Genomic DNA, 24,323 nt, shown 5'->3' on the forward strand with positions numbered 1-24,323 from the left:
GCATGTGGAAGGATGCCCAAAAGAGGAACGAAGTGAATAACATTTTTCTAAGGACAAAAAAAAAAAAAAAATGTTATTCTGACTGATCTAAAACGGGAAAAGTTCAGTCTGATTTAATATCAGACAGCAAAATAAAAGGTTGTGTGTCTTTTTCTACAGTGTATGTAAATAGCAGTTTTAAACTCTGGAGAATCGGATTCACATTTGATTGTTTTCCTGTCTTTGCTTCTCTGTCCTGTTGATCCTCCTTTCCTCCACACTAACCAATGTTTCAATCAATGTATCCTTCCATCTGTCAATCTTTATTCCTTTATCCAGTCAGTAAAAAGCTTTGTCACGTAATAAACAGCGTATCTCTGCTATGCAGTTTTATTCACACACACACACACACATGCACACGCACTTCTACTGATACTCATGCCCACCCCTGCTGGCTGCCGACATGGTACAGGCTGTGCATTGAGACAGCCCCAGCTGAGGCAGTAGCAGTGAGAGTGCAGCTTAGCTTGTCTCCACACACACACGCACACCTACACTCATTCACACACACACACTCATACACATAAAGCACGCTGTTGTGGTGGCCGGTGCCCCACCGCATGTGCCATTCCAACATCATTTTAAGGTGGGAGGATTTTCACATCACAGTGCTGGTGGCGGTAACCTTTCAGCTGTGTGAGTATGTGAGTATGCCTATTCTTTGTGCAAAATCTCAATCAGCAGCTTGCGTGCGTCTGCTGCTGTCATTTCTTGCTGTTGATTCTGCTGGCATAAATCACCTGGCTGTCGGAAGAATCTGAATTGTACAGATTGTTCCCTCTGTTTGTGTGATGGTAGGTAAAACACGGATAACAGCGTAGTTGGGTAAATGCACCTTATATGGTAGAGGAGCAGGTGATACGTAGCCAACGCAGTGGAGGGATGAGAAATCCTGTTGGGCAACATGTTTGATCTGTGTGCATGACCTGCCTGCATATGTGCAGAGCAGGAGCAGATGAGCGTATAACACCTCTTCCTTACATCCTCTCTTGAGGACAAACCTAATTTTTGTTTTCATTGTAAAAAAATAAAAATAAAAAAGTAATCAAATGCCCTTGTCTCTTCATTCCTCTAGATGGAGATGTTTTATTCAGGCCATCTGTTGGCAGCATGAAGGGTGCAGTCTCTGCTCTCTGTCACACTTACTGACTGGTTCTGGCACAGCAGCAGGTTTCACTGCCGTAGCTTATCATGTATGTTCATTGTCTCCTCTGCATTAATCTGGCATGGTGACTGAATCAATTGGGAACATTATCACCTCTCCTTCCTGATGTGCTTGCTGTCCAATTGCCTTGTCTGGTTCCCCTTCTCTGTGGCCAATGAACTGGCCATGTCCTTGACTGGTTAGCTGTTTTTGCGCTTGACTGATGGATTTACACATGGTCATGGTACCTAGCTAAGCTTTTTGCTAATTGTCTTATTGATATTTGTGCAGCCTACTGAAGCAAAAATAGACATTTAGAATGTAGTAAAGTTTGTCAGACAACTAATCGGTCTTCTATATCCCCACCAAGCTGCGCCCTCTTTCGGACAATCAAGTGGTCAGTCAGCCTGCCACACTTTAGACAAACTGTCAGAAGAAATTTATTGCCTATAGGGAATAGAGACGTGTGACCTCCAACATCAGCTCCTCTGCACCACAATGGTGGGATGGCTCAGAAGTAGTGTCATTTTTTTAGTGAATAAAAACTTTTTTTTCTTTTTTGCAGAAGTAAGAAAATATTTTACTGTTGTGTGACTGTCCTTGTGAGAACAGAGTTATTCCATTATATGAAATTCTTGTTCAGTAAGAATAAACCTCATATATTGACATAAAGTGCAGTTAACTTTATCCTTAACTGAGCTCTTCTTTTATTTTAAATCAAAGCTTTAATTTCTCTTGTGAAGACACAGAAATATTAGTTTCTAAGATGATCGGGTATTAGCTAACACATACTAGTTGAAATCTGCCGTTCTCTGCTCCCTTATATCTTTGTCAAGAGCGGTGCACAGCATACATTTTTGCTGTGTCATCACTGCCTCCGTGCGGCATATTGACAGACAAAGAAGACTTTTATCATAAGGAAGAACTTTTTATGAGGCTACATATGTCAAGGACGAGCACTGGCAGCTTTTGTCTGCTCCTTTTCTTCTAGTTTGAAGTGAAAAAAGCACACAGATTGATGGAGGATGATTGGTGACATTTACTCTTTTACTTTTACGAGTTAGTGACTCAAGAAGGAGTGCAGGTCATCTATAAATTTGAAACTCGTCAGTCGATCTCTGATATTTTCAGTCGACAGGTCAGGGTGTCCGAGGTACTAAGCTGCACAAATGTCAGGGATTGGTTTAGTGATTTGTGAATGTCTGCTTGATGGAGAAATCTGCTCCACCATGACCAGTTTTTCGAAAATAGTTGAAGGACAAACTGTGACTTGTCTGACCCTTGATTGATGAAGTAACCAGTATTTGTCCTGTCATATCTATTAAAGAAGCATAATGAAATAAAATTGTTTCCCTTGTCTGGACTGGTTGAATTAAATTTTAATGTTCCTTATAATGTAGGAGATTAAATAACACTTGGAATAGGAGTATCACCTGACAGATATTTTGATGTACAAGGAGTAGGAAGAGTTTCCTTAGCAATCAGAGTGACTCTTTGATTAAAATATGTCTCCTCAACCACATACGTCCAAAGTTTAACCTTCAGCTAGTAGCTGATGGTGGCATCAGTCACCACAACTTATGTTAATGCTTTAGGGGTTTGGCTAAGATGAGCACCACTGATTCAGGATGTAGGACTGCAGAATTGTAAACAAAAAAAAATGGGCGAATGTTGTAATAGTTAAAATCAATATGACAGTATTGATTGTGAGTAACCCACATTTTTCTTACTATTCTCTTGGTTTTCCATCGTTCCAGTTTCTTAAGATTAAAAATATCATCGCCCAAAATCCATACCAAATTTATGTGGTGAAAGTTCATCCAACTGGCCAAATATGTTGCTTGCATCAGCTTTATTTCAGGTTCTTTGAAATGTGATAAACTAGGACTGGCCAATATGACTGAAAAACATTGCGTGATATAAGCATTTCATGTCACCCTCAATAATTGACTAGTTTTATGTCCTAAATATTTGTATTACTGCCAAACTGGTGACGTGACCTTTCCTGTTTTATCCTCAATTTCCTCTCAAGCTGTTTTCTCCTTTCAACCGATGTCATTGTTTTTATATTTTAAGCGGTTGTGAGGCATGGTACCAAAATCTGAAATGTGCACGTTTTAGCCATTGAGTGAGTGAGTTGATGCCACCAACCTTGTTTAGTTGGCTGTGAAAAATTGATCAACCAAAGCCTACATTCCCCAGAATGCTGTGCGGTTCTGAATCAGAGTTCAGTGATATTATGGAGAAACGTATTTTTGATTGAATTCCAGTTTAAGATGCAAATCTGCTTCACGTCCAAGTAGTAGGAAACAGAGTCTTTTAATTTACATCTGTCACATGTAAATTAATTTAAACTTGGCTTGAAGTCATCACATGTATGACTCTGTTAGCATCTTCAGGTACACTAAGTCGTTCTAAAACTTTTTTTTTTTTGTATTTCTTGTCTGTGGTTTCCCTCTTGAACACTTGACTTGACTGTTGAATTTAATTAGAGCAATAAGTCCCTCATGATTTCTCTGGGCTAATCTGGAGCAGGGAGAGGGCCACAGTACTTTTTTATCTACCTTTCACTGACCTTGCAGTATGGGGTGTGTGTGTGGCTTAGGACTTTCACATCATTCATCTAATTTATTAATCAATCAGTCAGTCATTAATCAAATCTATCAGTCCATTGATACATTCACCTTTCTGCAGCACAAGACTGAGATTAGAATGATTCTAGTTAGCTGAACTTAATACAATAAAATATCTCTTGCTTTCATGTTAACATTTCTAAACACCTATTTTTTTTTTCATTTGTCAATTTTCAATGAGCTGTGAGGAAGTAAAATAGGCATTTAATATCCATCTAAAATTCTCATGAAGCAGGTAACTTTTATAGAAATGTTTTTTTTTTTTTTTGTATATTTGTCAAAAATTTAAATGTGTCTTCAGTTCATCTTAGAATATTGCCTGTCCTGCAGTTTTGGAAAAAAAAATCATGAACTTTAATTGATTTCACATTAATAACCTGTAATAACCTCAAAGGGTGTAGTTACACCCGAGACTTGAACACACTTGCTCAGGGTGCTTGCTGAATCTTACAACTTATGAGAAAATTCTTATAAGTTGCCAGCTCTGATGATTTTTAACAGCGGCTTCCCATTTTCATTGTTTAATATAAAGCAAGGGGGAAAAATGTATGCCTTCCTTGAGGGGATACATTGTTGACTCTCTCTTGCAGAAACCACTTTCAACAGTCTCTGTTCATGGCAGTCACTCATTTTTGAAAAGAGCTTTGCTCAATGCTCCAAGATTAAGCAGCACTCTGTTCATGTTCTTAAATAAAAAAAAAAAAAAAACAACCTTTAAAGCTTACAAAAAATGTGAATTTTTTAAAAAGAACTCTTCTACAGCACTGGAAGCTGTCCTAGTATTTTTACATAGGGTAAAGTGGTTCCCTGTACTCACATGGACGTCTGCTGTATTGTATTTATGGTAGAGACAGTAAACCGGCCTCTGAAGTATAAAATGTCAGCTGCGCATGGCAGCTATTATGTTTCACAACTAAATACGTGTTTTGAACTTCAAACACAAAGCTGACTTTGTGACCTCGACTCTTATCAACCCAGAATAAAGATAGTACCCCAGATTGGATACTTGAAAGAGTAAAAATTGGTTGTTTCCATTTTTGAATTCCACTTTCACAACCATGTACAGCACATGTTGTGTGCTCTGCACATGTGAGCACATGTGTTGGGCTTGGGGGGCCAATTCCATCCCACCATAGCTGTTAATGTGGCTCACTAGCCCCCAAAGCAGTGGTCTCAAACTGCATCTAAGAGTTGCATCTACTGCAACTTTTAGATGCATCTCTTGAAAAATAAGTTGAATCTGCCTCATTAGCATGGAGTCAAGCTCTACAGAGCTATAGGCGCCAGGAAGCACAGAGACATCTAAAAGTTACAGGACTGTGGCCTTCCAAGAACGCAGTTTGAGACCCTTGTTATAAAAAGACACATAAATGGATCCTTCTCGTTCTTTTTTTTTTCTACTTCTTTTTTTTTTTGTCCTTTCTTTTATCTGTCCGTCTTTCACAGTACTTCCAGTTACCTCTTACTTGTTCTTAATTTGTCGCCAGTTCTTAAAGCTGCAGTATGTAAATTTTACAAAAGTATATTTTTCGTGACGGTATGTAATGAGACAGTTTGAAAAGACCAAGGTCCTCAACCGCTCAAAAAAAACAAACAATCAGAGCATGGAGGAGTGACGCAGTACTGTCAACCATGCTTGTCTCCTTGTCACTCAAGGTGCTAATGGAAGAGAAACAACTTTCCCTTGCGGGATGACCATTTATCTGCCATCATCATTGGCTTTCCTAGCTTACCCTTAGCATTCATGGCAGGCTACCTGTTGGGAAGGAGCTATAGTGTAGCAGAGAGCAAAGGGTGGCTTGGAAAGCCATAGTAATGCCGGGTTATGTTGTAATGCCACAATATGTGATAATGTAATAATCACATGTTGTGGTTATTACAATGGTAGTAAAACACCATTGAAACCACATTATGTAATAATCAGTGCAAAATATAATAAAATACTTTAACACAGTTTGTAATACTTTCGGCTGCCTTATTATTATTATTATTATTATTATTATTATTATTATTATTATTATTACATTTTGTGCCGGTTGTTACAAAATTTGGAGGGAGCTCTTTTTTAGAAATGACAATGTAATAGTGTGGCACATTATGTAATAAACAATCACAAACCACTGTTTGTGTACTTATTATTCATTATACCTTTAATAACTCAGGTTGTCGATCCTAGACACATTTAAATCCTTGAAACTTTGGACAATAAATGCCAACTTCACTCTCCTTGTCTCTGTCATACATTATGAATTATTTCTCTTTGTAGTTCACTCACAGGAAACATCTACAAGTCTTATTTTCACGAAACATGTGAAACGTACAGGTGAGGCTGCGGCTCACGCCTTTGACAAGACATTAACTATTGTTATAAATATTTTGGGGTGCAAGAGACATACCTTTCTCTAACGCCAGTCTTCATTAAAGAAACGCCCCCTGCTGTTCATCAGTTATATTGACCCTGTGTAGCATTCGAATTGTGGGCAAGTTCATATCTGTCATCATAATAGAGTGATTGGTTCAATCTTATTCATAGTGTTGTTGATCACTTTAATGTAGCACAATTTGCTTTCTTGAATATAGGATATGTTATTTAAAAACACACTGGAATTATTTCTAAAAGCTACCTCACCATTTTGCAATAATTGGTGCATTATGTAATATTACATAAGGCGTTAAAATGTTACAAAATGTGCTGCAGGATTTAATTACATTTTGCATCAATTATTACAAAATGTGGTTTTAATACTGTTTTTATTACATTTTGAAGCTCGATTTTATTACATTATTACATATTGTGGTGTAACAGGATGATTTAAAACACTAAGACCCTCTGCCTGGCTCTAATTGGTTGAATCAGACAGAGCAGTGCATTTGTTCATATGACAGCTGGACCATAGGAGGAAGGCAGAGGAGATAGATTTTTATTCATAGATTATCTGTCTTATCACATCAAGATAATTTTAACAAATATGTAAAAAACAGTTTTGTTAAAAGTTACGTATTGGAGCTTTAAATATTCATTTGACCTTTCTTCTTTTGTTTGCTAACAAATTATTTTGATGTGTTTGTCCTGACACTTGCTTTCTTCCCTGCCTTATAATTAATGGACTCATGTTGACTTCTATGCTGTTATGCTCCGCAACACTTTCGCTTAGTGTTTTAATCAGGTTAATTCTGCTGGGCTTGCATATTGTCGTTTTCATCCAAAAATGCTTTCCTTCCTTTCCTTTTGCTTTTTTGTTTGTGAAATTATTATAGTGTGCTCATTTTTGCAAGGAGCATTTTTTAAATTTAACCTCCAAAAGACAGCTGACTGTAGGCTAACGAAGACAAAATTCTTACTCATTACCTTCCAACCAGAAGTTTTTTATATTTTTACCATAGTTAAAGGGTAATAATTCAATTATTGTAATTTTTCTTTCCTATTATCACCTAAATACTCACTACATCACATTTTTAATGAAGAGCTCAGTATTTCCGTGTGCTGTCAACATTGTCCAACTCGTGAAATCCAGGAATGCCATCCAGTGTTTCCTGCAAAGGTTGCTCTGGTCTTCTTGGAATAAGTGTTCTCATTTATCCTGGACGCCTAAAGAGGGTGTCATGTTTTATTAGTTAAAAAGTCAAAAAAGATCTTGAAATGGATGTCAGAGCTCTCCTCCCTGACATGATTTAAAGTCAGGAGGATGTTGACTGGTGGGAAAGAACATTTTTCAGAGAATTCAAAATTAAATAGTTTTGTTTGTGGATAATTCTAAAAACTTTACATTTGTGTTACAAAAAACATGTAGATTTTCAGAAATTGATGGAAACTCAGACTACATTTCTGTGTTCTGTGACTTGAACTGTGACTTGTGTGAATGTGCAGTTTTTTTTTCTTTTCTGTGACATTTGCAGAGGTTAGACCTTTCCTCAAGTTTTCTCCTTGATAAGTTCATACTGTTGGTAACCTCTTTGGAAATTAGTGAAATTTTGCAAAAGATGCAAAAGCTATAACTGAATACAACTTTTCTGATTGATCATTGATCTTAAATAAAAATATTTAAAGAGAAATATTTTTAATTTACAAATATTGGAACCATTCCATTCCATCTGAAAATTAGTTTATTACCTCAACTTTTATTGTAACATAGCATAACATATAGGAAATGTTTTCATATTAATGTAGTTAGAACAACATAACTACATTGTTATAACGTAGTTGTAGCAACTATGTAGTTATAACAACTATGTTTTTATATCTATTTAAAAATGTAGGCCTATTTTTATTCTTTGAGCAGCAATGTGTGTCTCGTTGTCCTGATTTAGGCATTTTAAATCAACAAATGAATTATTAACGCCCAGAGTCTGCAGCCAGATTAGCAGCTTTTTATTCACTGTCATGCTGGTATTGATATTACATCAGCAGTGTGACGTGTTTTGTTGAACTGCTGGAAGGACGCAATATGCCTGTATTTGTTCTTCTGGACTTTTTTTGTGCTGCTGAATTAAATTCACTTTGTACAAAGAGTCTTTGCATAGCAACTGCCTTTGTTGATATCCATAAACCTAGAGCTTTTGTGTAGCCCGTATTTGATTCCAAACATCCTATGCACACTTGCTCTGTCAGGACTAAACAAACAAACAAAAAAAAAACATGTATTCAAAACATTTCTTTTTATTTTAATCTAAAACATTTCACAAACATATGGCAAGTGTTTGGCATATAAGTTATTTTATGTGTAGAGATATTTTAACTGGACAGTCTTACCGTTGTATGCTAATGTAAACATACAACATAGTAACTCAGAGCAGCGGTGGCATTTATAACATACTTCAAAACCCTAATAGCAATGGGATGAGAACGATTGTTACCACTTCTTATAACAGGATTAAACAAAGTGACTATAAACAAATTTATAGTTGTAACCTAAGTTTTGTTTCCCCTCATTGTCATTTTCCACCAAGGATGATAATTTTTACCATGCAGCTTAAAATGCATTTCAAAACGTGTTTCTGATCTACTTTGTTGAAAGTCATCAACATTTAAGACATGCTTTTTTGTTTTTATTTATATATTTTTTTGTGAAAGAAAAAGAGTAAGCAGATCCTTAAAGTTGAACAAAGTCAGAGAAATGTTATGCACATACAAAGTCATAAAGTATTTGACCTCTTACAGACGTGCTTGTTTTTAGTTGCCATAATTAAATGTTTCCTCTCATTAAAGTGAAATGCTACTTTTAAACAATAGCATTAAATGCTAGCGATCTTGACCCTGTGCGGGAAAAATGTTTGCCCCATAATCTAACACCCGTCGCAGAAACAGCTTTCATGTAGTGCTCATAATAACTGGAGTCTTGCGCCTCACTGTAGTGAAATTTAGAGCGCCTTATTTGCAAATTTGTTTTAAATCAGCCATATTGACCGTTTGTGATGTACAGATGGTGACTTAGGTCCAGACTTTGCTTAGACCCCTTCAGGTTTTATTTATAGGCCATTGAGAGGTGAACTTAGTGGAATGATCATTGTCCTGCTGCATAAACGAAGGGTACTTGAGATTAAGGTCACAAGCTGATGGCGGGGCTTTCTCCTTCATAATTTTATGTCGAACAGCAGAATTTATAGTTCCCTTCAATTATGATAAGACCACTATTGATATACATATAATTTTCTGAATTGTTGTATGTGTTTAAGCCAGATTTTGCCAGGCACCCACTTTTCAAAAAGTTCCAGTTGTGCCTTTCCAGTCCATAAAATAATAAATTGGTTTAGCAAATGGTGAATGATGGGCCTTTGTGTTCTGTTTGGTAAGCTTTTCAGTCTTTTGGCTTTGGCAGTGGATCCAGTTTTATTTAGTCTTTTGTTTTTGAATCATAGACAATAACCCAACTTAGGCAAGTGAGGTCTTTAAGCTGAGGACACACTTCACAACTTTCACAGTCTTGACAGATTTTTAAGATTTCGAGTTCAAACTACCAGATTGGATTCTGTTTCATGACTACAAGACTGGGGTTAACACACCTACTAGCACTCCAGTTATTATTGTTTCACATTAACATATTTTTGATGCAACTCAACCTGCAGTTTGACTGCCAGTAGGGAAAACTAGCACAGACTTTCCCTAACTGGATAGGGGGTAAAATTGGGTGTGTCCTCAGTTTTTAGATTTTTTTCTTGTTTCTTTTGTGTCCTCCTGAAAAGTTGTCACTGTACTCTTTTTAAATAAGTTTAGTAGGTCAGCCATTCCTGGGAAGGTATAAAGTTGAAGTTCCTAAGATTTAAAAATCCCTTTTTAATCCTTTTCAGCCTATTCTTGATTTTCTTATAGTTTGTGGCATCATATTTGGCTTTTTGAGCTCTTTTATCTACTTTATGTTATCAGATGGGTCTTATTTATTCAATACTGAGAATTGCATCTGTTAAACAATACCTTCTTTATATCGCTCAGTGATGTCAACCAACCTGGGTCCTGTGCTTAACTGGTGCCGGTACTTGGTAGACATCAGACAAGGTGACTGTCTGTGATCTTCAGCCAAAACATCTTCCAATGTCTTCATCCTCATTTCACTACTTACAGTTACTCTCACAGGCACTTATTTATCAGTGAATCCAAAAACAATATTTCAAACATAGCTGTTTAACACTCAGATGGTTTTAATAAATGTTGCTGTGTTTTACAACCGTTTCCTGCCGCTGGTGCAGATGAAAGTTCAACTAAGTGGTTCACAAGCACCACTGATTGTTTAAAACAGCAGTAATAAAGTAATGTAGGGATGATATTATATCTATCTATATTGTGTTTTTATTTAAACTGTATCCATGCACTATAATCTTTCTCAGAAACAGAATACAACAGGGGAAGCCTCAAACTATAGATGAACGAGACGCGTTGAGATTATCAAACAACGTATCCCATTTTTTTCACTCTGGGTTTAAAAACTCAGGATCTTTGATATAAAAGACCTATTTGTACTCTGGTCTCTGTCCCCCAATCAATCAATCAGTCAATCAGTCAATCAGTCAGTCAGTCAGTCAGTCAGTCAACATTTAGTTATATAGTACTGTTCAAAAATCAAAGGGTCTTTTCTGTGAAAAAACAATTAGAATACAGAAGTCAAAAACCTTACAAGTCAGAACATCTAAGCTGGATCACAGCACCAAAGTGCTACTAAATAATAAAAGCCCATCAGTCACCTATGGCAAATCTTTATCAGATCTCACTTAAGCTTCTCAGTTCCCTCTTTTCTCTGACACAGAACGAGCCTTGAAACTGCTTTGTCCAATTTATCAGAAGCCTTTCAAAACACAAGCAGAGGGATAAATGTTTGTGTGAACATTTATCTGACCGACTTCTCCACCTTTCTGCTCCGCAGAGCTGTGGTGTGAAATAACCTTCTCCTCACCAGTGTCCGTGCTACTCTTGGTTAACGTGACGGCTTGTTTAAACCCAAATAGATAGCAGCGATGGTGGCTGAGAGAAGATTCTCCATGTGGTTGTTATGTAACGGCTCACCTCAGTTAACATCGTTCTCTTTTTTTTTCAGTACTGTACTGCATTGCAGCTGCTATCTAACCTACTACGTATCAGGGAATTCCCTTAATATGGTGCAAGTGTTTCTTTTCCCTTCCACTGTTTCATTTCTTAACACATTTTAATATTTTCCAGGTGATACTGCATGTATAACCCTGATTGTAAAATTCTTATGTAACACTTCTAGATGTCATGGACATTTTTTTTTTATTTCTCCTTCACTTAGTTAAAATTAAGATCGTTACATTCTTCATGGCCATGAAATAACTGACTTTGAAGTAGTAGACAAGGAGTCACCCTCGCAACACTGCTAGCATGTTTTAATATATATTACAGTCTCATTAAAAAGCTTTGCAGCATACACTGACCGCTTGAGTCAACATGTTGACTTGGTATACTATGGCATCATAAATTGCGCTATTTATGATGTAAAAGATGTTCACTGCTTCTAGATTCACGTTGAAATTAAATCTGTCATGTTATACCCTCAAATGCCGCACTGTGAAATCAAAACCATACAAAAAAAGGTGAGATAAGCAAGCAGCTGTGCAGACAAATCTGCACTGTTCATTCTCACAGGCAGAGGGAGCTGTGTGCCTGTATGCTGTGGTGGTGCAGGCACAGTTTATTCCTGTGCCCCCTCTCACTGTGTTCAAGGACATTAAGAGACGGATACAGTGAGACTGTTAAAGACTATGTGAGGCTTATTTAGGACAGCAAACTTGGATTGTGCATGAAACACAAGGGAAGCGATGCAGTGACAGTGTTATGATTACATCATACATCTGTGTTTGGTGTACAGGTACATCTCTAAAAAAAAAGAAAAAAAAAGAATATTATAGTAAAGTATTTTGGTTAGTCGTTTTAGAAAGTAAAACCCATATTGTTTCATCATGCAGAGTGAAATATCCCAAGTGTATCTTGTAATTTTGTTGATTGTGGCTTAAAAATAACGAAAACTCCAAATTCATTGTCTCACAAAAGTAGAATGTTGAATAAAAATTAAACCCTGGAAACTCATGGTGTCACACCCTAATCAGGTAATTGAGTTGAAACACCTACAGAGGTTACCTGAGCATTTAAACGGCGTCCCAGTCTGGGTAAGTAGGCTACAAAATCATGGGGAAGACTGCTGACTGGACATATGTCCAGAAGACAGTCACTGGCACCCTTCAAAAGGAGAGTGAGCCACACAGGGTCAGTGCTCAAAAAAAAAAAAAAAAAAAAAAAAGGAAAGCAGGTTGTTCATTTTGTGTTGTCTAGTCATATTCATAGAAAGTTGAGTGGAAGCAAAAAGTGCAACAACAGGGAGAACCAAAGCCCCATCAAGCAGAATTTATTGAATTTCTTCAAGAATTAAGGGGAGCTTCAGAAGGAGCGGACCTACGCTGGACACAGACAAATCCAACATGTGGGCTACAAAGGTCAGATTGCTCATGTCAAAACACTCCAGAAGTATAGTTGAAGTCAAATGTGTCTTGTTTGGGCGGAAGAGTGAAAGAACTGACCTGTTGCTGAGGTTTGCATTTCATTTGGAAACCAAGTGCCAGAGTTTGGAGTAAGAGTGGGAAGGAACAGGATCCATGTTGCTTGAAGTCCAGTGTGAAGGCTCCAGTTATCTACTGGTGTTGGTCCACTGTTTTTTCTGAAGTCCACAGTCAACACAACCGTCTACCAGGACCTTTTACCAGCTTTCTTCTGCTGACAATCTTTACAGAAATGCTGACAGGCCTTTGAACCAGCCCACATTTGCAAAGGTGCTAAAGTTTTTCTGTTAAAACAAAACAAACAAACAAACAAAACAGCATTTCTTTAGCATAAGTTGTAATTTTCAGTTATAACCTTGCACAGAATATTGCAGAAAATGATGAGGAAAAAAGTATTGCTTGTATTAATCCAAGAAGTTTATTAATTCATAAGAAACAAAGGTAGAACCAGGATTGGTACGTATAAAAATCTCCATCTTCGATATTACTTCCATGTATGTACAAGTAATGACATATGGCTCACCTAGTTGAAGGCATGGTAAACAACAGAGAGGTTGAGATCAGTTTATTCCACTACTTTCCTTTTATGCTTGTCAATCTTGGCTAAAACAGATATAAACTTAGACCTGAAATATTCATTTAAACGCCTCTAAAATAAAAAACTTAAATCAAACGTACTGATTTTAATTGAGATGTCTGTATTAATTAGATACATTTTCAACCGAAACAAAAATGCTTGCTGGAAAAGCAGTTATTTCTACAAAGAACCAGATTTTTATGTGTAAAAATTAGTTTACTTGCTTATATAGTTAACATTGTAGAGTTTGCCTCAAAAACTACCGGTGTAACATAAATTCTTTGGGCAGAATAGTAAACTTATTTTTGCTTCAATTAGCAAGATCATCCTTTTAACATTTAAAAAGGCATACATATTATGTGTTGCAGTCATATGGTGTCAACGTCTGGCCACAGAGCTGTTTATTTAATGGGTGTCCCATTTGTCGTTTAGTTTGACAAGTCCTAATAAATACAGTATGCATTGCTTTTTGGCTGAAAAGCTGTTAATTATTTCAAAATGTCCAATTTGTCCTTGAATGTTTGCTCAGGTGTTGCTTATTAGTCACTGTCAAATGATGGGGATGATGCCAACAGTTATGGAGATGAACTGGCATATATGCAGGTAGGCAGACAGAAGGATAGCACAGCATGTGAAATTTTATTTAGATACTGACAAGAAAGATGGTACAGAGAATGGTTTGGCGTCATATTAACAATGTCATGTACAAGATCCAAGGATGGCCTTACAGGAAGACCAAAACAGTAGGTTTCTATTGTATCCTATTTTAATTTATAAAACTATCATAATACACTGTAGCACCCTGTTTTTACTAAGGTGACCCTTTGTTGCTACATACATCAATTTATTAATATATAATTAGATGAACATGATATCATTATCATATACATGTACATCCCCGTAAATTCGCCATCTTAGGAGGCCAAAAATAATACATTTTTAAACCGCTCTGGAGTGGATCAGAACGCTGGTTTCATGTTTCGATGTGAACATATGAGCAAAGTATTTTTTCTTTTTCTTAAAAAAACAATGATATCAAAGCTCCATCTGTCTCAATCCCGCATACGCCTCACTTTCACAAATAAGAAACAAGGTGCCACCAAGAGGTCCGGCATACCAAATACATTATTTTCTGCGGTGTGGGCAACATTTTAAAAATTATTTACAGAAAATATACTGTCTCTGTTTAGACAGGACCTACATTCAGGAGCTAACACTGCACCTAGCCTTTGCTTTGGCCTTTTCTAGAGTTCCTTTCTATATCACTCTTTCAATATTTTGTGATTACTCCTTTGTCGTGGTGGATGGGGTTGAAATACAGAAACAGTTTGTAGGAGCTACATTGTGAAGAGAAGTTCACTGTGTTGAAATGACTGGACTTAGAATGATCATGTCAGCCATGCAAATCATTCTTCTCTGCTTTTAAACTTTTGTCACCTTCTCTTTAAATGTCCCATTTCCTTTTTGTGCATTTTTTTACAATCTTCTCTTCAAATCATTGCAATTCAAACAAATGCAGCTATCATCGCTGTTTATCCATCTTCATTTTGATAAAGCAAGGCTCTACTGTAAACAACCATACTTAGATTTTACTTAGCAGATGTCGTGGCATAACCTGCACAGTTCCTTCTTCCACATTTTTCTTATATTCAATCTGAAAATAACTCATTCAACAGATTTCTGGAGATTAATACTAAAATAAAGGCTCTTGTCATCCTTCTGTCCTTTATTTTTTGTGATTTAAGCTTTGTCTGCTTTCAGGTTATCTGTCAATGCAAGCATATTTTTAGCAACCGCACATATGTGAACATATCCTGCATCTACAGAAAACATGGCAGTGTACTTGTTGTTGAGTCAGTTTTTCTAATGGCCTGGGATTATATTCTTGTCATTTTGTCACTAATCACCAGTTGGAGATCACAGAAGCTTTGGTTGGCATAAAGTTCGGACTTGTTATCCAGAATAACCACCTTGACTGAGACTGTTTAGATATAACACCAAAAATTAAAGAAAAATCTGAGCAGTACAGTTCTGTACTGGCTTAACACTCCAAAAATAAATGCATAAGTAATTCCTAACCATTTTGCTCATGCACATATGATACATTATTATTCACAATTATTATTTTATTTATGGGAATTGTACTTATTATTTCAAAGACAGACTGTTTTACTTCACTGTAAATCTTCCATTTAAGATGCCCACAAGTTCTCAGTTCGGTTCAGATCAGCTGAGGAAAGGGTCAATGTCATAAGTGTTTTTTTTGTCTTTTAGCACTTTTTCTGGTTAGCAATGCAGAGATGCAGTAGTTGGATTTATTTTAATGGAGCATTGTCCTGCATAAAAAATATAGTTTTTATGAAAGATGCAGACATCCTGTATCACTGCTTGAAGAAAGCACCTTCAAAAAACTGGCAGAAGGTTTGATTTTAAACCTATTGTCAACCTAAAGAGATCCGTCCAGCACCTCTTTGATCATGCCAGTTCATACCAGTACCTCGCCTCCCCTTGCTGGCGTCTGACTCCAAGTGGAGCTCTGTGGCCATTATTGATCCAGCCATTGGTCTATCCATCTGGTCTGTGAAGTCACTCTCATTTGATCAGTCCATTAAACCTTCAAAAAACATCTGTTTTCAGATATTTCTTGGCCCAGTTGTGGCACTTTAGCTTATGTGTCTTGTTTGTTGGAGGTTGGGTTTCAGCCGTCCTTACCTTGGCGGTAAGGACCAATGTCTCTGAACCCTGAACATCTTGTACTTTTGGATACTTTAGGTAAGTTGGAGGAATTGAATATAACGGGTAGCTTCACGCTTGATTCTTCTCAAAAACTTTGCAGAAAAATTTGCATCTTTTCCCCTCTCTTGTGACCCTGTTGACGTTTTTGCAACAAAATATTTGAAAAGTCAAAAATGACTGATTCAGCACTCTTGAACTTGCTAAGATATTAGGGCATGACCACAAAACCATCAGAATCAGCAAATCCTTTTTTGGCCCATCTTGCCTAAAGTAAAGAAGCTACTTACTAATTATCCACACCTCGACATTGGGTCTTTGACCTGCTTAGGCCACACCGTCCCTCATTATACATGCAGCACATGCTGTGCTGAAAACATTCTGCTTTATCTAACTTGGAGTTAGAATATATGACTAAAATTATGATATGGTGAAAAAGTAATGAGGACGTGTGCAAAACATTAGCTTCCATCTTTACAAAATGCTGGTTTGGCTTATTATCATTGTCTGACATTTTCACTTCAAAATGGGTCAGACATTAATGGGCAATAATGCATCTTGTGCATCTGCCTTTGTTCCACAGATGTTTATCCACTTGCTGGCAAACTCTGACCGTCCTACTGTGTCAAGGTCATATATTGCTGGAGATCTTTGAGCTTCTGTCAGAAGTTGAAGATGGTTTCACTGTCATCAGATTACCCTGAGATCTGAAGTGTTTTGTTGGTTTTAAAGGAATGCGTATTCAACATAAAACGGAAAAGTTAAAAGGTTTTGAATATTATGTTAATTGTTATAACATAAACTAGTGGAGACTTGGTTGAGACTGGAGTTTAAACTAGAGCAAGTTTAAATAGAAATAGAGGTATCCTTTATTGTCCCACAAATGGGGGGGAAACAACTGCACCAAAACATAAAAAACTGGGGAACATTAAGATTTCTCATGCGGCTACAGTGGAGAACTGAAGATGGGCTAAATCAAAGCTTTATCAGCTTACGCCATTTTCAACAGCTGTGTGATGCATAGCTCGCTCTGGATGTTGCTGAATACTCAACCTGGAACAAAGTCAAGCTGAATGTAAACATCCAGAGGGGATTTCCCAACAGCTGCGCTTTTATGTTGTATTCATGTAAAAATGCCTCAACAGGCTAAGTATGAAAAACATTGCTTTTTTTTTATTCTCAAATATCAGCACAGTTTTATTGAAAACATATTAGACTCCACATTAACAATTTGTAGTTTTTAAATGTTATATAATTCGTCCTTCCGTTCGGCTGGTGGCTGTATCCACTCATCCTTTAATAATAATAATAATAATAATAATAATAATAATAAAAAAAACAAATCTGCAGTGTGTTCTAGAGTGGTCACTTTTTGTTTCCACTGATATTTCGTATTTGCGAGCTCACACTAGTCGGCCTGTGTTTGGTTTCTCTGCTCTTTTGTCGGATCTGTTATCTAAAAAGGTCAAGTGTATGTTGGTGTTGCAACATTGTGGCTTCTAGAGAACCTCAAAGCAAAGTTATTTACAGATGATGGAGAGACACTCCAGTCACTGCAGGGTTCTGCAGAATACAAAACTGGAAGCTTTGATTCCAGGTCCCCCTCTGTGTGGGTGGGTGGTGATAAAGGGCAACAGTGAGGTAAAAGGTTCACTTTGAATAATATTACTAATGATGAACCTTTAAATAATCTGGTGAAGACTTGATTAGCGGGGCAAATGCTGAGTCATTGATGCCATTCTTGCAAACTGTACATAAAAACACACTGATCAGAGTTTGTGTGTCTGATCACAAATTTTGTTAAGCACTGACCTGCAATACAGATGTTACTCAGTTCTGTTATATTTAATAGCAATACATTTAGTAACTATCCACGACTGGTTTAACATGTTGCTCTAAATATGTTGTAATTTTTCTGTTAACATGAAAGTTTTTGTTTGTGATGCTTAAAAACTCATAAATTCAAAAATTTTATATCTTTGTACAATTTTTGCCACGAGACATTCAGGGATTTCTCACATGCATGAATGAATCAAAACCACTTCTCCAGGTGTGTTTTTGATGAGACGGTGACATTATTAAAGTCACATTGATATGTAGTTGATGTTGCATAATACGTCCTCTTAAGCTCTTCTAAAAGATAAACCAAATTTTCATTTATTCAATTAACTTCCTGAATCATTTGTTGTCTAATTCCAGTTGTGGCAAACTACCTGAAATTACTTGATGGGTGCCTTCGTTTCCTTTCTAGTAGCTTTTTTGACCTTTTTGGGTTCCTGTTTTCAAACTCCAGCGATACTAAACATAGCTAGCTTTGAGTCCAAAAAAGATCAGATATTTAGTTACATAGCTGATTACAACATGGGTCAGAGAAGCTTAAAATTCTACAATTATGATCACAAGATAACGTCTTGTTGAATCCCTAGTATTAGATTATTGTAGCTTTATTGTGAACAGGTAGACTTAAGTTTAATCTACAGATATTTAAAATTATTCTGGCTCTATCTTATAGATCTATCTATAGCTTGTTCTATAAATGCATCTAAATGGCTTTGAATTAACTTTTTCAGTTAAGTACATTCTGCCTCCTTAGCTTTTCTAATAGCATTGTCGTTGCAGAACAGGATAACTGGTCCAGATTGATTAATGCCAATAATTACTTGACGACAATCGTGGGGAATGTGTCGTTCAGAGAGTGACTGCACAGAAAAGGTCAGTCACTGCAGAGTGCAGTAGCAGTTTACTTATTGGTGAGACAGCAGCAGCGGGTTCGTGGCTCAGCCCATCCTCCCTGTGACAGCGCAGCGTTACGTCCTGCATCCCTGCTCTGTCGTCAGAGGAGCCCCAGCCTCCCACCCGCGCACAACTCGGCTCCTCTCTGCACCAGAAAGGAGCAATCTCATCTCTCCTTGTCTTTTATGTCCTCGCTCACTCTCTGTCAGTTAGTGTGTGTACTCAGAATGAGGTTAGCAGCACCAGCAGCAGCAGTAGATAGAGACAGCAGAGGCACAGTTACTGCAGCAGCCAGGAGAGGCTGTCCTTCAGCTGTGCACCATCTACTGCTGCATTCACCCCTGCCCTGAGAACACAACGCTCATTCCTGTGCTCTCTTTCTCTCTCTCTCTGTGTTTCTTCCTGCTCCTTCTCTCACCTCTCCGAATTCATTTCTGGAATTCGACACCCTCTCTTTTCTTCCTCTTTCTCTGTAGCAGTGATGGGGAGGACCACCACGTAGAGACCGAGAGGCAACAAAGGCAAAAGCAGAAGAGCAGTAATGGGAAGCCACACATGGAGCGGGTCTGGACTGCAGCCGTGGTGAGCCTGAGAGCTACAGGACCTGAGACCATCATCATTGCCCTCCTCAGGACCTAACCACTTGGGCTGTCCAGCACCTGGATGCTCCCCATTTGTGATTTGCCACCCCCCTTTTCCTTCCCCTGTGCCGTTGCTCTCTTTCCTGGACTTTAGTTTTCTTTTTTTTTTTTCTTTTTTTTGTGTTATTTTTCATCTGTTAAAATTTGCTTAACCTGAAACAGAGGCGTCTCATCCTTGGATTTTTTTTTTATTTCTTTTTGTAATAATCTTTATCCCCAAGAATTACTTGCATTTTCTTCTATTTTTTTTTAGTCATTATTGCCTGCTTGAAATTATTTTTAGATTTTTTTTTTTTTTTATCAGACTGAGCTCTGTTGTGCAATTTTTCTTCAATAAGCAATAACAAACACTAATCCAACTGACTTGAAAGCTGACACCATGGGGGACATGTCCAATAGCGATTTTTATGCCAAGAACCAAAGAAATGAGGGCAACCATGAGGCTGGCTTTGGTTGCTCTGTTATGGAGCTGCGATCGTTGATGGAGCTTCGTGGCACAGAGGCAGTGGTCAAGCTCCAAGAGGACTATGGGGCAGTGGAGGGACTGTGCAAGCGATTGAAAACCTCACCCACTGAAGGTAAATCTATATTTTCTACTTGTGCACATGAAATGAGTAGTGGTGGTGTGTTACATTAAACATCTTATGTTTAGAGAGAATACTGTTCGTGCACTACTGTGTAGTATGTAGCTATGCAAATTAATTCCTTACATTAGTATGTGCTTGTGTTTTTTTTTTTTTTTGTTTTTTTTAAATGCAACCTGTGATAGAGGTACATAGCTGCAGAAGTGTTCATGAAGCATTTGGAGAATACGTAAGCACAGCATCAGAATAACACATGAGGTTGGGGGATCCCATTTTAGGTACATATGAAAAATTTGCGCTGTGCAGTGAGTGAGAAATCTGTTTAGTATGCACAGAAATATCTCTGGACAGTTTAGCCCACATCGCTCCCCTCCCCACCAGAAGCATCCCACCATCTCTGGTCATCTTCCTTTTCAGCCAATCAGGTGCAGATTTATTAAAGTAAAGGTACTGCTCCACGTGGGGTGGGCTGCAGGGTTTGCCAGTGTGAACTGAATGTGGTTGGAATCAAAAGAGCAAGAAACATATTTTTTATTTTTTTATTTAATGTTCTGCAATATATATATATATATATATATATATATATATATATATATATGTGTGTGTGTGTTTTTTTAATGTGATGTATAAATGTATTTTGGCACAGGGAGGCTATAATCCCATATGCTTAGTCACCTCTAGCCAAATTCTCTTTACTGTTCATGTTCTTATGTAATCACCATAACTGTGTGATATTTGAACTACTCAATTTACTTTGAAGTCTGACTTTCGAACTCCAGTCATGCATCATTGTCATATAGACACAACAGAGGAGACCAAATATATTCAGAAATAATTATTAACTAATTAAAATGTTGAACATTTATTCCCCCTTCAGGTCTCCATTTTAATTAATACTCATCTTTTTTTGTTTGTTTTATTAGCATCTTTGCACTTCCATTTTGTTTTTGAAATATTCTGCTATGAAATGTCAAAAATTAAAAACTGTTCCAGTTACAAAAGATTAATTACAGAAATAACCAAAATTTAACTGAAAAGGAAAAAAATGGCTTTGAATTTTGACTCAGGTAAATGATCAGTTCTTAATCTTGAACTTACACAGCAGTCTGGTTTCTTGTAAGGGATACCCAGAATATATTTATGTATGGGTTTCTTTGAAGGTAATGCTGATAACAGCACAAGGCCGTCTGGTGATTCCTATTAATCATTTAGGGGCTGGATGGGTTGTCGAGCTACTGCTCGGTTTTCTAAGAATGGAGACATTGGGATCCTTGATTAGAAATCTGCTTCTTTTTAGAGACTGGTGGAAACATTGCTGTTCTGAGCTGTTCTAAAAGGAAACAAAGCTTGGGATTCAATTAAGCTTAACGATCAAAAGAATGCAGAGAAGTTCGGGGTCATCTTTGCGAAAGTTAAAAAGCAAAGAACCAAAGTATTTTTCATCACAATCTCTGGGGGCACAATCATTGGTGACCAAAAGCTGTTAACAGCAATTTAATTAAAGTAATTTTGCAAAAATAGAGTGCATAGGAACTTCTAATTAGGTCATATAAACTAGGAACAAATTATCCTTTTGTTTTGACCTTTTGTTTACCTGGAACATATGTATGCAATAGACAGACTAGTTTTTTAGGCCATGAACCATTTGATCTGATTAGGCATGTCAATGTTCTACCATGGACAGTGATTTATGGGTTAGAGTAGTGAAAAATCTCCAAAACACAGTGTTAGAAACCTGCAGCAAAGACTGTGATCTGTTTCTTGTGTGAGTCTCCACGATGATCATTTGACAAATATAGATGCCAACCAGGAGTGATGCCAGAAGAGTAGTTTTCAATTACAGTCGCACGTAAATGTGTGACATTCACCATTCTCTACTAGAACTTTAATTGGAACCATGTGCTTTGACCAGATGAAGTAAGATTGAGATGCCTGTAACACAAACACTTCAAATTGGTCTGCTGTGAAGCGAAAGGATGAGTATTTGTTGAAGAGCCTAATACCCAATATAATGTAAGGGGGAGAATCTGTGATGCTTGGTATCTAAGTTATTTGAAAAACCTTGGAGATTTTTAGAATAGCTTTTACAACAAGGTAATGATGATACAACAGATGTGACCAAATCAACACAAAAATGTTTTGCTTCGATCGAAAATAATGTTTTGTTAGATATGTTTTCTTCTCTTCATGATGCATTTTTTGACTGATTTGTTAAAAGTTAACTCAACTGACCTAGACCAAGGAGTGAACATTAGTATCTGCAATCAGGTAGAAAGTTAATCACAGGATGACAGCAAGATGGTGAAAGATGGAGGAACAAATCCAAAAAGATTAGGATTTGCCAACTTCCTATGCCAACTTAACATTTCATAGCTGAACAGCATGTCACTATTAAAACCTTTGAACATTTTGAATATCTCTATGGAAGACTAGGTCAACTTCCTGATCAGTTTTTTGAGATGTTCAACTCAATGTGTTGCGCGTAGATCAAAACAAAGGCAACACATTTTAGTCGGCCTTCAGGAACTTGAGCTCGACACAAGGGGAGCGACAAGCAACAGCAACAAGCAAATGTTTTCCACAACACACGAGACGCAAACGGTGACAAAAGTTGAACATGTGGGCACATTTACGAGCAGTCTAGACCCCCCAGTGAATGAGCAAAAAGAAACAAAGAAGACAATGATGGAAATGGCAGAACTTCTCCATTCATATTCTGTAATGTATTTAATGGACACACAGACTTTCTCTTCTGTGGTACCATCTTAATGTCTCTTTCTGAGATCGTACATTATCAAGATGTGATGCATCTTTGCCATGTTTGATTTTTGTCTGAAAACTTCCACCAGTTTCCAATTCAGAACTGTCCTCTGTACCGCTTTATATTTACTCTGTAGAACATATGTGATGATGCTTGTTGTCATCATGTGTTTGTAAGTTGTGTCTCAGGAGGCTGCAGTTGACCCTGTATAAAATGCCCTCACTGAGGTTAATTTATTATCCTATGAGGCATGAAGACATAAAGCATCTGAAGTGACAAAAATGGTAAACCTACCATATCTTTGTCACAAGAAGAGGTTAAATGTATCTCGGGCTGCTGAAGAGAATGCTTAAGTATTTCTTGTACATTTTACTGCAATGAAGAAACCAGACATTCAAGAGCCACAATTCAGGGAAAAAGCAGAACGGACAATGGTTTCTCTGGCTCTGATTCTTTGCTCTTCTTAGTATTCCCCTTCCTTGCACCATACTCCTGCAGGCAGGATGCAGTTACGCACGTGTCACCTTGTAGGTAACGGTGAGGTGATGTCTTGGCTTTGCTGTCAGACAGCCAACAGGTTAATGGCATGATTCTGTCTTAGGTTGGAAGCTAAGTTGTCAACCTAGATTTTAGTTTCCAAGAACGTGTTGTGAATGTGACCTGATTCTTTGATAAGAGTGAACTGCTTGGTACCAACAGTACAACTATTTCATCAAGCGAATGTTTAACGCAGTAATAATACATTGGAAGGTTTCTTTGGGTAGGGCACATTAAGTTTATAATAGAAATAAAAGCACTTCTATTTTTGCTGAACCAGGATGAAGAAAAAGCACTTAAGTCACCAATACTATTTGATGTTGTAGTAGAGACTAAGAACGTACTCATAAAGATCTTTGCCAAAAAGGAATAGAAGGAATATGTGTACATGCAACAATCTTTTAACAAAAAAAATCTGCATACAAGACAAAAACACCTTTGTCACACAACTTACCACATATTTTTACAAGTTTGTGCCAAACACTTTTATATGTAGCTTTGTAATTTTTGTTCTGTTTGGGAACCTTACTCCGTTATGTGAACAGTGTAAGAGTTGGATCAAAAAACAATCTTGTGGTTTTATCACAAGATTGGAATAAAACCAATCTTGATCTAAATGCAACAAATTTAGATCTGTACCTTAACCTTCTTACACTGCAAAAACACAAAAGTATTTATGGTCTAGCTCCTAGTGGCAGATTATAGCAAGACTTTATAAGTGAAATAATCTTACTTAAAGACTTAAAACAGAGGTTCTAACTCAGAACATTGTGGTGGTTGAAATGTTTGGCCTGTGATTTACATTCCTGCAATAAACAAATGCAGGCATAACGTCGGTCTGAGAGCGACACGGTGTAGAGGAACGTAATTGTGAGTTTAATAATGAGCAGCACCAGGAACACATGTCGACACATGCAGTCTTGCAAGCAGCATAGTTCTCTGAA

The 24,323-nt window shown here is 37.2% G+C and overlaps 1 protein-coding gene across 1 annotated transcript in view; it reads left to right on the forward strand.

Moving 5' to 3' along the window:
- Positions 1 to 469: 469 nt before the first annotated feature.
- atp2b4 (ATPase plasma membrane Ca2+ transporting 4) overlaps positions 470 to 24,323 on the forward strand; it is a gene marked incomplete at its 3' end in the record, with an annotated part of 47,771 nt that continues 23,917 nt past the window's right edge. Inside the window, exons 1-2 of the mRNA XM_015031849.1 lie at positions 470 to 675; positions 19,336 to 20,075. Of these exons, the coding sequence (XP_014887335.1) occupies positions 19,877 to 20,075 (199 nt within the window). The remainder of the gene's footprint in view (positions 676 to 19,335; positions 20,076 to 24,323) is intronic.

Source organism: Poecilia latipinna, unplaced genomic scaffold (genome assembly GCF_001443285.1).
Source record: "Poecilia latipinna isolate Pla-1442-1.1 unplaced genomic scaffold, P_latipinna-1.0 Scaffold221, whole genome shotgun sequence".
NCBI classification, from domain to species: Eukaryota; Metazoa; Chordata; class Actinopteri; order Cyprinodontiformes; family Poeciliidae; genus Poecilia; species Poecilia latipinna.